This window comes from Primulina tabacum, chromosome 2, assembly GCF_025594145.1.
Source record: "Primulina tabacum isolate GXHZ01 chromosome 2, ASM2559414v2, whole genome shotgun sequence".
In the NCBI taxonomy this organism is placed as follows: Eukaryota; Viridiplantae; Streptophyta; class Magnoliopsida; order Lamiales; family Gesneriaceae; genus Primulina; species Primulina tabacum.
The window spans coordinates 27,206,934-27,221,667 of NC_134551.1; the positions used below are offsets into that span (position 1 = coordinate 27,206,934).

Genomic DNA, 14,734 nt, shown 5'->3' on the forward strand with positions numbered 1-14,734 from the left:
GACCTTTTTTGGAAACCAATAAGAACTATGTTCTTTGTTAGCCAGTCAATTCTCAAAATTATATCTAACTCTGGCATCGGTAACACGATCAGATCGACGTACACTAGGTGGCCCTGCAGCTCGAGATCGATGTCTCTGACCACACTAGTAGCTGACAATTCTTCCCATGATGGGACTCTCATTGAATAGCTCACGTCGAGTCCAATATACTTGACGCCCAGGTGACTAGCGAACGTCTCCAAAATAAAAGAGTGGGTGGCCCCTAAATCTATCAAGGCCTTCGTGGCGACTCTTTTTATGAAAATATCCCCTGAGAGACGATACAACACAAAAACTTATATCCCAAAGTTCTAACCTTAACCTCAAGCATAGAAGAAATTTCTATCCCAAGTCACCAAAATATTAACTAGCACACTAATAATCCCAAATAAAATCCAAAACATGCATAGAAAGAATAATGCGGTGCTTAAATAAATAAGTTTACCGATCAATAGGGTCGTGTCTGGGTTCATCTCCTGAGCATACATGGCGAACACTCTTCCCTGGGTCGGCTGCCTCCACTGTGGGCACTCTAACATTTGATCACTGGCTCCACATTTAAAGCACTTGCCTGATCCATATAAGCATTGTCCCAGATGTTGGCGGTGGCATTTTGGGCACACTGGGTGCTCAATCGGCTTCTGAGGAGCCATCTGCTGTGGAACAAGACCCTTGCATTTCGACGGTCCCTAAAATGGCTTTTTCCCTGGCTGCCTCTGGAATGGCCTCTTGAACTGAGGTTGTTGTTGCTGCTGCTACTGCGTTGCCTGATAGGGCCTCTTGCCCTTCCTATCACTCTCAATATCTCTTTGGTCCTGCTCTGCCGCCAAGGCTCTAGATACGGCAACGGCATAGGTAGCAGGACCAGCAACCCTGACGTCACGGCGCAAGATCGGCCGCAACCCATTCATAAAATGCCTCAGCTTCCCCTGGGCATCATTAGCTATTAGGGGCACAAAGTGTGATACGATCCCGACCACGAGATCTTTGATTTGTTCCGATCTTTGATTTATGAGAATACCATGTATTAATATTATTTCACTTTATGTTCAAGTTTTATAAAATTTTGGTATTATGAATATTTCCATATTACATAAATCAATACCATATTTTATAAAAATTTAATGGGCTATATTTTAAATTAAAATATAATTTGATTATTAAAGCCCATTTGAAATTTAATAAATTAGCATGATGGGCTTATACTCCTACAAGCCCATGATCTATGCTCACATTACACCAATCTCATCATAATCCCGATCAACGATCCAATATCATCGATGTGACAACTTCAACTTATTTGTTATTATGATGCACACTTTAATTTCGAGATCACCAATGTCTAAATAAGGCAGGTGTACTTTCTTTGACTGTCTTTAGCAGTCATGCTCTCAAAATTTCTATAAGCTTTTATAAACTTTATTTATAAGCTTATCAATTGATCGTATCAAACTTATTTTTTATAAATTTAACTCATTGAATTTATTATCTCAATGGGAATAGGTAAACCAGTGCTTGTGTGACCCTCAATGGTTCAGGGATACAATTAGCCGTTGGTTCACAACTCATTGTGATTCAGGACAATTTCATTTATTCGGATTTACCCTAATTTGCCCAATTCTATGGATCAACTATTGATCATGATAATTTCAGAAATCATATTTCTGATTATACACATTGAATCATGGTAAGAGCGTCTAGTAGAATCACCCCATGATTCCCTACGTATCAGTGATAGTGCCTGAAAGAACCAGTCGATTATGATTAACGTATAGTACGGTCCCTTCATCTCATTTATCCCGATCGAATCTGCAATCATTGGTTGATCGAGGGTTGCATATTAATTTAATAGTTATGTGATTCAATCATGAAATATTCATAGTGTTCTTAAATGCACAACTAGAGAACTCTTTCCCTAATGTGCATCCCACGCTCTGGCCAGATATTTCATACACTATTATTTCGTTAGATCACATAGGATATCAACACCCTTAGGTGAACGGTGAATCCCCGACTACAATGCACTGGCTCCTACATATGTCGCAATTTTGAACCCAACCACGCTACCTTTCACGGAGTCGGTAAACGAGTCAAAAGGCAATCCTAGTATGTAGAGCCTCAGTGTTGTCTCGGGTCGTAAGGACTAATCATGTACAATCACAACCACTGACTTTTCCTCTCGATGAATGATAACCACTTGAAAATTCCGAGGGAGGGTTGTTCGGTACAATCATCGTATGATTACCCATCTGTAATATTGGACATCTCTATGTCCTTACCATGAAATACGGTACACAACATCACAGATGCTATTCTCAATCTCTAGCGACCCTTACCTTGTTTAGGCAACTGAATCGACTAGGAACGAATTTAGAATATACAGTGTTTACAAATGAGTTTCAATATCAAATTACAATTCATTTGTATTAAAGTATAATCAAGTACTTTATCTTTGCTGATTGCATGGGCATACAGATAAAGTAAAACTAAATCATAAAATTTTAAATTATATTAAAATAAAGATCGTTTGTTACACTTGAGTCAAAAAATTACCTAGCCAACCAGTTGGCTTGCAGGGCATATACTCTAACAATCTCCCACTTGCCCTAGAGCCCACTCATAAACTTTAATCTCATTGCTTCGCGATGCTTCTCAAACAATGGTCCTGGCAAGGGCTTCGTAAGTGGATCAGCAACGTTATCTGCAGAGGTGACTCTTTTGACTTATATATCTCCCCTTTCCACAATCTCCCAGATGATGTGAATTTTCCTCAGTATATGTTTGGATCACTGATAAGACCTTGGTTCCTTTGCATTTACAACTGCACCAGTGTTGTCGCAGTACACCGGGACTTGATCAACTCCATTAGGAATAATGCCCAACTCTTGGACGAAATTCCTTATCCAAACTGCCTGTTTGGCTGCAGGAAATGCAACAATATATTCAGCTTCATTGCTGGAATCCGCAACGGTGTCTTGCTTGGAACTCTTCCAAGAGACAGCCGTACCATTGAGCATGAATACAAAACCATAGGTTTATTTCGAATCATCTACATCACTTTGGAAGCTAGAATCAGTGTAGCGGACTTTCAATTTTAACTCTCCACCCTCATAGACCATGAACAATTTCTTAGTCCTCTTTAGGTACTTAAGAATATCTTTCACGGCCTTCCACTGCATTGGATCAGGGTTCGCCTGATATCTGTTTGTAACACCCAGAGCGTAAGCAACATCAGGGCGTGTTGATATCATACCATACATGATACTACCAATGGCTGACGCATATGGAATACGTGTCATCATCTCTATCTCTTCATCAGGATTGGGGCATATTGCTTTAGATAGAGTGACACCGTGACACATTGGTAAGTATCCTCTTTTGGACTCTTCCATAGAGAATCTTTTCAAAATGGTATCGATATAAGTCGCTTGGGTGAGCCCCAGCATCCTCTTTGATCTATCTCTATAGATTTGTATTCCCAATACATAGGATGCTTCACCCATGTCTTTCATGGAGAATTTACTTTCTAACAATACTTTAGTTGATTGCAGTAATTCTACATCATTCCCAATGAGTAGGATATCATCAACATAAAGTACTAAGAATCTCACTGCACTCCCACTAACTTTCTTATACACACGTGGTTCCTAAGGATTCTTGAAAAAACCAAATTCCTTAATGGTGTTGTCAAATCTGAGGTTTCAACTTCTGGAGGCCTGCTTGAGACCATATATCGATCTCTGAAGTTTGCATACCTTATGCTCACTTCCCATTGATGTGTTTCCTCAGGCTGAGACATATAAATATCTTTGATGGATCGGGAAAATCCTCTAAAAACGATGATGAGCTGCAATAGCTCGTGTTCTAAGAAAATATACACCGATGAATTAGATCGAGTTTGGTATTAAACCAAGCGGAAAACACTCGAAATAATCCTTCATTAAGAAACACTGATATATTTTATATCTTGTGTAACTGAATGACTGGAAACAGTTAGGGATCAGTTATGGCTTATAACAGTTCAGTTATGGACAGAACTGAACTGATCAAATCAGTTAAGAACAAAAATAAGCAGTTAAACAGAAATAACACAAGATATGTTTATGGATGTTCAGAGACTTCAACTGCTCCTACGTACCCTTCTACCACCTCGGGTAGGATCCACTAGAAGACTTTGATTAGTTACATCAACTGTAATAACCCACCCAGCTTAGGACATACCCACTGCCTAACTGAACTCCTAGTATAGACTGAAAGGCATCACCTTTCAGCCAACACTTCTTTAATGTCTATGTGCGAAAGACTACATACACATGTTTTACGTCATTGTGCAAGACGGAAGTTGAGTGGTGGTGTGTGCGTGCGTGAGAACTTATCACTATGAACAACCTGAAAGTTTTCTCACACACTGAGAGAAATATGCTTATAATTTAAGCTGATAACACGTTGAAGTGTTCCCTCAGAAAACAGGGCTGATTGCTTCTTCAAAGCTGATATGCAATAAGCGAGCCCTCTCTGTGTTTTCCATCAACTCTCATCATGGTCTTCCCTGAACTTCGGATTCTATTTATAGATATTTGGTTGAACGTACAGTGAGACTCATTGAATGAATCTGTTGCAGTTTGAATTTTTCCCCCCAAATAGATATCTGGAACATTTGGCTTTAAGTGCTGCTGCAACGTCTCATATTGTACTATGATCGTAGAATAGCTTTTGTACCTTTGTGCACAACTGGATTAAGCTTTTCGTATCTGCAAACTGGTTCGCTCCTAACTGATGTTCTGAACAGGTCAATTGAACTGGTCTTGAATTGGTGAGGTGAAATCAGTTGACTTGTCAGCTGAACTCATTTCACTGATTCAGTTGAACTGGTCAGTTGGGCTATTCATCAGCTGGCCGGGCTTACGAAGGTCTTCTTCTGAACCACCTATTGTACTGGTTTAGTTCGATCAATCAGTTGGCACTTTTCAGTTTACGTCTTCGATAGCTTCAATTTAGGCTCGGTAACTGATCAGTTCGATCAGTTACAACATCTGCACACTCGGTAAATCATTAGAAATATAATAACAAGTTTTGTTAAGATCAAAAACAAGATTACGAACATGAAATGTTCCAACAATCTTCTTTAATGTCTCCATTGAGGAATGTAGCCTTCACATCAATTTGCGATATCTCATAGTCATATCATGCTGCTAGGGTAATAGTATTCTAATTGATTTAAACATTGCTACTGGTGTAAAAGTTTCCTCATAGTCAATTCCTTGCCTTTGAGTATAACCTTTTGCAACCATTCTTGTTTTGAAGGTCAATACCTTCTCATCTGCCACAAGCTTTCTTTTGTAAATCCATTTGAATCATATGAGAACAATTCCCTCAAGTGGATCCACTAATGTCCAGACTTGGTTTGAATACAAAGAGTCCATTTCAGACTGTATGGCTTCAAGCCATTTGGATAAATCATTATCAGATATTGCTTCTTTAAAGTTCATTGGATCACATCCAACACAAGGCTCATCATGGCCTTGTTCATGAAGAAGTGTATATCTAGCATGTGGTATAATAATCCTATCAGACCTTCTAGGTGCGTTCACTTCAACTACTGGTTGTTTGGGATTAGGTTCAACTTCTACAGTTGGGGGATTATCTTGAATTTTTTCAAGTTCTATCATCTTGCCTTTTCTATCTAACAGAAATTCCCTTTCCAGAAAAGTGGAATTTCTTGAAATAAACATTTTCGCTTCACAAGGATGATAAAAATAAGATTTAACAGAATTCTTTGGATACCCCACAAAATAGCACAAAATGGATCGACTGTCTAATTTGTCTCTCACTGTCTACATCACGTAAGCAAGACATCCCCATTTTCTAAAGTAAGAATATTTGAGAGTTTTTCCCATCCATATCTCATATGGTGTTTTATCTACTGCTTTTGTATGGACATTATTCTACAAAACTGCCGCAGTTTCAATCGCAAAGCCCCAAAACGATGTAGGCTATTTAGTGAATCACATCATAGATCGAATGTGGGGACCCGGACGCTAATTCATTTCTTAATCATCTGGGGAATAATTAAATCAATTATAATAAATAGGGTCTAAATTTTTTTTATACATACAAGTGTCAAATGCGGAACGTAATGGAATTCATTCGAATATATACATCGAAAAAAAGTACAAGTCTTGTACCATATACAATCATTTAAAACTAAGGTTTAACAACTACATATCAAGTGTTCAAACCCTATCTAGAATCCAAGTCCGTAGTCTCCACTCTACTCACAATCTCTCTTCATCTCCTCGACCCTGATCCTGTCCCACCTGTTGTCATGCACACATACAAACACGACAACAGCCGGATAACTCCGGTGAGAAATACATCCCAATATAAATCAATGATACATGCAATCATATCATCAATATAAAGCATGAAGCAGATATCAGTAATATGTATCAAAATCTGAAAACATAATTTAATATAAATCTGTTAATCAACTCCAGACTCTATATCTCAGACTAGACTCATTCCTAGTCTAGGGATCCCGGTTTCTAGATGTTGGCATACTATATCGAATTTCAGTAAAAGAAATAAATCCACCTCTAATCAAACATCGATATAAACCAAACATCTAGTGTCTTGACCTATCCGTCACAGACTTTGGCAACCTCCGTCAATCACTATTCGGTGACAATGTGCAATGGGTCAGTGATGATTCCATCACTATCAGGCCCGTCTGTCACAAGATCAATCGTCTAATACATGCTTTATATAAATCAATAGAACAAGCAAATAAATCTAATCAATACACACAATAACAATATGTATGTGGTTTAGGGAAACTCAAGTATTTCACTCTCGAGTCATTCTCCCGGTTCGACATTGACTTATACCTTTCTTTCTGTAAATCTGACTCTGTCGAAGTCTCTAACTAAAATCTGTCAATACTCAATCTGGCAATGACAAGAACGAGGGTATCGTATCAATATACAAATCAATCAATACTGGATATAATCAGAACTGAATCAAATTCCGTTTCAACAGCATAACTGTACACTCTCAATATACCCAGCAATACAAATCAATATATATCAATTCTCACAACTCATAATCAATACAACACAAATCTGATATCAATCTCAATCAAATCAACTCTAAAAATAATAACAATTCCCTACGGTATATGTTCTTCAATCCGGTTTCGATTATACGATGTCTAACATGTCGAGAACACCATATATGAATCATATCCAATTCTGACAGTATCATAATTTCAAGACATACCAAAACTTAATAAAACTTACAACCAGATGAAGCTCTCATCGATATGAACACCGTATGAAGTCGGATTAAAAATCAGACGGGTGGATCTTGCACAAATCACGAATCTACAAGATAAAAGGCGTAAGGATTTCTCGTAGCTTTTCTCTGAATCTTCCTACGTTGTTTCCTTGCTAATTCTGAAGGAATAACGCCTTAAGAAACGTGTCTTATTCTCTTGAACTTTCGTCGGCACTCAGGCGGTCGATAATTACCGCCCGAACGCGGGATGTTCTGCCCAACTCTTTTCTTATTGCTCATTGGCGCTCGGCCGGTCACAAACTACCGCCCGGGAGCCGCATCTTCTGCCCGAAACATGTTCCTATTGAACATTGGCGCTCGGGCGGCCCTTTTCTACCGCTCGGGCGCCAATTGTTCTGTACAAAATATACATAAATCAATGCTTCACCCAATATGGTCTCGGAATAGCCTGTCTATAATCATATCAATTCAAAATCAATAATTTTAGATTAATAGAATGCTAATCTCGGGCATTACATTTCTCCTCCCCTAAGATACGATTTCGTCCCCGAAATCACAGGCAATCAATTCATATCAGAAAGAAATGTAACAGAAGCTAAATAGAAACTCGCATCAGTGAAATAACTCGGGAAATCTCTGTCTCATGTCTGGCTCAGTCTCCCAGGTAGCTTATTCGACGCCATGACGACTCCATTGCACTTTCACAAGCGGAATAGTCTTCGTTCTGAGTTGTTTTTCCTTTCGATCGAGAATCTGAATTGGCTTTTCAACATAGCTCAATGTCTCGTCAAGTTTGGTCTCGTCTGTCTGAATAATATGTGAAGCATCAGGCATGTATTTCCGCAATAATGATACATGAAAGATGTCACGCCCCGTGTTCGAAGCGTCGGTGACATCCGGCATTGTTTAGCAATTATATTAAAAACAATAAAGCCTCGTATCAAATCAAACCATTCTTTTTCATAAATAGAATTTTGTCTTACAATGACAAAAGAATAAGCTTTTACATCAGAGTTTACAGAAGCTTAATCAAAAGAAAAGGAGTACAATTCTCGATTTTTCCAATCTCGAAATCTGATCACCATCCACAGAACGCTTCTTGCTCTTCTTCATTTACTTGTTCTTCACTTTTATCTGAAATTTGTAAGGGGTGAGTGTTTTGGGAAACACTCAGCAAGTGGGGGTCAATCGATTCCAAAGATACATATAGAACTTAGTTTTCTTAAAACGTCTTTTTAACAACTTTCAAAACTTAATATTCTTAACTTATCATGACAGAAGCGAATCGAATAAATGACAGAATTTATCAGATGATTCGGAGCAATTCAGAAAAAGATCAATCAAACGGACACAACACTGTTGCTCATCTCATTTCCATGGTCAAATTGTCCCCAATATGTTAGTCCTCTAAGGGGTGAGGCCAGAACATGGTTTTATACCCACCAATGGAAGACAGAACAGAACATGGTTTTATACCCATCAATGGAGGACAGTACAAAACTACAATTCTCGTCTCATTTCAAATCGAATCGTAACAGTGCAACAGAATTCAGAATTAACAGACAGAACTTTTCAGATTTTCAGATTTCAGAGTTTTCATACAGACACAGTGGAACCAAAGATTTCGAAGCATAGAAGAAACACATAATCGATCGAAATTTTAAACAGAACATACCAATAATTTCGAAAAAGGGACACACCTTCATGTATGTCGTGTTATTTATATCAAAGTTTAAAAGTACAACAAAATATTTAAAAAAAGCCCACTTACAGATTTTTGAAGTAGATTCGAAAATTCAGACTTTGGCACGCACTTGACTCTCGAAAGTTTGACAACACCTTGACTTAATTCTGACAAAAGAGGTCTTCGATCTGACAGCACTTTGACGCAAAGTTTCAGCACCGGGCCGTACGAATTTTCCTCCTTTCTTCCTTGCTTACTTGGCCAAAAATTTGGGAGAGTGAGGAGAAGGGAAAACCGAAATTTGGGAGGTGTTTTTGAAGTGTTTTCCATTCAACCCTTAAGTGCTATTTATAGAGAAATTTCAGCCTTTTGAATACCCCATGGCCGAAACTTAGGGTCCAAGGTTAGTCATAATTGTAGTCCCACAATCCCACGCATTCCTCAAATCCAAGACTAGTCATAATTATAGTCCAAAATCTCATGCATTCTTCAAGAGTCACCTTAAACATTTCAAGGGTTATTTCTTACACCATTAATTTGTCCTAACCCTTAGCTCATCCCTTAGCTTCTACCTTGGTTTTCTCAAAGGTTGCTTCTTGCATAATAAGTTTGTCCAATTCCTTGGCTCATCTTTTAGCTTCCTTTTTAGTCTTGTTAGGACAAGTTTGGTTGAGCTTCTTTGAGCTGAAAGATCGAGTCCTTGAGCTGGGGTTTTACTTCTCCCGTGACAATACTTTGATGGATGCGATTACTTGTAGCTTGGCCTCCTGTTGAGTTAATCTCCGAGCTTTGAAACTATTTCTTCGAGTTAAGTTAGCTGAAATCTAAGTTAATATTCAGGTTATCTAGTTGGAACGAAAATTTTAGAGCTTAGTTTGAGTTAAACTTCAAGTTCGTATTACTTACTTGATTTGCCTTGGATCGTAAAATCCCGGGTTCTCACATCCCTCCCTCCTTATTGAAAGTTTCATTTTCGAAACTTGCATTAGCTTGATCTTTCGAATAGATGAGGGTATTGTGATCGCATTTTCTCCTCGAGTTCCCAAGTTGCCTCCCTTTCAGTGTGATTTGACCACTGTACCTTGACATAAGGTATTGTCCGGTTTCTCAACACTTGGTCTTTTGAGTCTACTATTCGGGTAGGGACTTCTTCGTATTTAAGTTCTTCGTTGATTTTTCCTTCAATCATCAGTGGTGTAACCTTGAGTACATGACTCGGGTCTCGAACATACTTCCTCAGCTGTGAGATGCGGAAAACGTTATGTATTCTGGCCATGTCTGGTGGTAACGCTAATTGGTAGGCTAAGGTTCCTACCTTCTCCAGTGTCTCAAACTGTCCCACATATCTCGGATTCAACTTTCCGGATTTACTGAACCGAACCACTCCTTTCATGGGAGAGACTTTGACGTAGGCTTTTTCACCAATCTCTAATTCTAACGGTCTTCTTCTCATATCTGCCCAGCCCTTTTGTCTATCTTAGGCTGCCTTGAGTCTTTCTTTGATTACAGCTACTTTGTCAACGGTTATTTGAACAAGTTCTGGTCCGGTAACAGCTTTTTCTCCGACTTCAGTCCCAATATAGAGGCGACCTACACTTTCTACCATACAAAGCTTCATACGGAGCCATCTCGATGCTACTGTGATAGCTGTTGTTATAGGCGAATTCTATCAGGGGTAACTGTTCACTCCAATTTCCAGAAATATCCAGTGCACATGCTCTCAGCATATCCTCGAGGGTTTGAATTGTCCTTTCGGTTTGGCCATCGGTTTGAGGATGATAGGCTGTGCTGAGAGTAACTTTGGTCCCCATAGCCTTTTGGAAACTTTTTCCAAAATCTTGATACAAATCTTGGATCTCTGTCAGACAGTATACTTGTCGGAACTCCGTGTAGCCTCACTATGTTGTCCATATACAGGGTAGCGAGCTTATCCAGGTTGTAAGTCATCCGCACCGGTAAGAAATGTGCCGAATTAGTCAATCTGTCAACGATTACCCAGATTCCATCATGACCTTGTCTTGATTTTGGTAGCCCGACTACAAAGTCCATGGAGATATTATCCCACTTCCATGTTGGTATTTCCAATGGCTGTAAAAGTCCTCCAGGCCGTTGATGCTCTGCCTTGACTTGTTGACAGGTTAGGCACTTGGAAACAAAGACAGCCACGTCTTTCTTCATTCCGTTCCACCAGTAATTATTTTTTAAGTCTCTGTACATTTTAGTACTCCATGGATGTACCAAAAATCTCAATTTATGTGCATCAGCCATTACCTCTTCTCGAATTCCATCGACGTTCGGCACAAACAATCGTCTTTTCATCCAAAGTATCCCATTTTCATCAATTTGAAATTCTGGAACTTTTCCTGCTTGGATTTGTTCCTTAATTTTAAGGATGGAGGTGTCTTGGCTCTGCTTCAATTTGATGGTCTCTCGGAGACCTGGTTGCACTGATAGTGAAGATAAACTCACCTTCCCAGGGTTCCTTCGGCTCAACGCATCTGCTACCTTATTTGCTTTACCCGGATGGTAATTGATTAACAAATCATAGTCCTTGAAAAGTTCCATCCACCTTCTTTGCCTCATGTTTAATTCCTTTTGGGTGAAAATGTACTTGATGCGCTGATGATCAGTAAACACCTCACATTTTACTCCATAAAGATAGTGCCTCAAGATTTTGAGCGCAAACACAACTGCAGCTAATTCCAGATCATGAGTGGGATAATTCTGCTCATACGGTTTTAATTTCCGTGAGGCATAAGCGATTACCTGACCCTCCTGTATAAGCCCACACCCTAATCCTCCCTTTGAAGCGTCACTGTATATAATGAAATTCTTACCATCCTCGGGAAAAATTAGTACTGGTGTGGATGCGAGTTTTGTCTTCAGTGTCTCAAAACTTCTTTCACATGCTTCATTCCAAATTAATTTCGAATTTTTTTGAGTATGTTTGGTGAGTGGAATGGCTATCGAAGAAAATCCTTCCACAAATTTTCTATAGTAGCCTGCTAGACCCTGAAAACTCTTTACTTCAGTCACTGTCTTTGGTTGTGGCCAATCCTTGATTGCCTCCACCTTCTTAGGGTCTACTGACACTTCTAATTCAGAAATTATATGGCCTAGGAACGCCACACTTTTTAACCAAAATTCACATTTCTTGAATTTGGCGTATAGTTCTTTCTCTCGCAGTATCTGCAAAGTGAGACGTAGGTGTTCTCTGTGTTCTTATTCACTTGGTGAGTACACAAGGATATCATCTATGAAAACAACCACAAATTTGTCGAGGTATGGCTTGAACACTAGATTCATCAGGTCCATGAAAGCTGCAGGAGCATTTGTTAGGCCAAAAGGCATTACTGTGAATTCGTAATGTCCGTTCCTTGTCGTAAAAGCAGTTTTAGGATATCCTCAGTTTTGACTTTCAGCTGGTGATAGCCAGATCTTAAATCGAGTTTTGAGAAAACTTTGGCTCCTTTTAACTGGTCAAAAATATCGTCAATTCTCGGGAGTGGATACTTATTCTTTATGGTTATCTTGTTTAACTCCCGGTAATCAATACATAGCCTCATGCTTTCGTCCTTTTTCTTTACAAAGAGTACTGGTGCTCCCCACGGGGATGCACTAGGGCGAACCTGCTTCTTATCCAGTAATTCCTGAAGTTGCTCCTTTAATTCCTTTAATTCCGCTGGAGCCATTCGGTATGGCGCCTTTGAGATTGGTGCAACACTAGGGACCAAATTGATTTCAAATTCTACTTCCCTATCGGGTATCTCTCCCGATAATTCCTCGGGGAAAACATCTGGAAATTCCTGAACAATTAGAATATCTTCCAACTTTGGGGTTTCTTCCTTTTTGACTTCATTGATTACCGCCAGATAAATCTCTTCACCTCCTTTTATGGCCTTCCAGGCTTGTGAGGTAGATAGTAGCGATTTTCGTTCTTTGGATTTCCCGTAGTATATGACTTCCTCCATAGTTAGAGTCTGAAGTCTGATGACTTTCCTTTGGCAATCTACTATGGCATGGTTTTTAGCTAACCAGTCCATTCCAAGAATGACGTCAAACTCAATCATGTTGAGTTGGATTAGTTCTGCTTCAAAATCCTGTTTACTGATGCAAATTTGACAATTTCGATACACTTTGTGGGTTTCAATTATTTTACTGGCAGGTGTTGCTACTCTTAACGGTTCACTAAGTATATGATGCTCAAGTTTAAGCTTCTTAGCAAATCTTCTAGACACAAATGAATGTGTGGCATCACAATCAAACAAAGCGTATGAAGGCATTTTATTGAGTAAGATGGTACCTGCCACCACTTCGTTGGTGTTATCAGCTTCCTCTTGGGTTATTGCATAAACCCGAGCATTAGTCTTGTTTTCATGTTGTTTATTGGACCCCGACTCTTTGTCCTTGTTGTCTGGACAGTCTTTAATTTTATGACCCACCTTTCCGCACTTAAAACAAGCGCCTGTCTTCCGATAACATTCTCCAACATGCTTCTGTCGACATGTATCGCACCACTTTCCTTCGGTGTTGCATGCACTGTTAAAATTTCCTCTTGGAGGTCCACTTGAATTATTCGGCTTCTTAAATTTGGGACCATTTTGAGTAGTTTGGTTTACCAAGGGTCTCTTATCCCTGTTCTCATCTTCACGGTGCTTAATATCTGTTTCCGCGCTCATTGCCGGGCTCATCAAATCAGCAAAGTTGTTTGGTTTGAACACCGCCAAAGCCGATTGAATCCGGCTGTTCAGTCCTCTCTTAAAACGATGCATCTTCAAGGTTTCATCAGACATAATTGTTGGGATGTAGGTTCCCAGATCATTAAACCTTGAGGTATATTCCAGTACTGTCATATCCGGTGTATGCCTGAAATTTTCAAATTCATTCAGCTTCTGCAGACGAAATTCGGCTGGGTAGTATTGTTTCAGAAACTCTATCTTAAAAATCTGCCATGTGATATCTTCCACTTCAGCTAGAGATGGTGACACGGTTTCCCACAATTTTCGTGCTCTGTCCTCCAGAAACGGTGTTACAACCTCTACTCTCAATTCTTCAGGCACTTCAAGTTGGTGTAATTGCGATTCGACATTTTTGATTCAGTTGTGGCTAACTTCTGGGTCTGGGTTCCCATCAAAAGTTGGAACTCGATTTCTTTGGAGGGATTCATAATGTTATTTAATCCCACGCGGTTGTGGTACTTGAGGTGGTTGAATAGCGTTAGCCAATGGGTTCACGAATCCTTGCAACGTCGCTGCTACGATAGTAGCTATCGCCATCATATCTTCTTGACTGAGATTTACTCTCGGAGGTGGTGGTGGGTTTTCATCTTGGTTGGCGCCACAAGGGTTACGGTTATTTCGGGGTGGTCTGCCTGCCATATCCTATAAACATGTATTTTATTAATTTATTCACCATAATGTAAAATCAAAATAATTTCATTAAATTTTGAAATTCATACAATCAAAAGTTTCAAAACAAATGATTAATTAGATAATTCTGAATACAACCAATGCCTAATCTAGATTCCTCTCTCTACTCGTCTATAACTTTTCCGTCTCCTACGGCCTCATTAACTTCTTCTTCCATCGGGTTTTCTTCTAGTTGTCCCATGAGTTCTTCCATGTTGACCATTTCATTTTGTAGGTGCTCAATGTAATTCTGCAGTTTTGTTTTGGTGATCAAGGTTGTTTACTTGATCCTGTAGTTCTTGTATTG

General features: G+C 39.3%; 1 protein-coding gene across 1 annotated transcript; it reads right to left on the reverse strand.

Moving 5' to 3' along the window:
* Positions 1–3,074: 3,074 nt before the first annotated feature.
* Positions 3,075–14,397, reverse strand: LOC142537606 (uncharacterized). The gene is made up of 5 exons (XM_075643110.1): positions 14,205–14,397; positions 13,538–14,078; positions 12,649–13,249; positions 3,795–3,886; positions 3,075–3,240 (listed from the first exon to the last, which is right to left on the reverse strand). The coding sequence occupies exons 1-5, from the start codon at positions 14,395–14,397 to the stop codon at positions 3,075–3,077; spliced, it is 1,593 nt and encodes a 530-aa protein (XP_075499225.1).
* Positions 14,398–14,734: the final 337 nt, after the last annotated feature.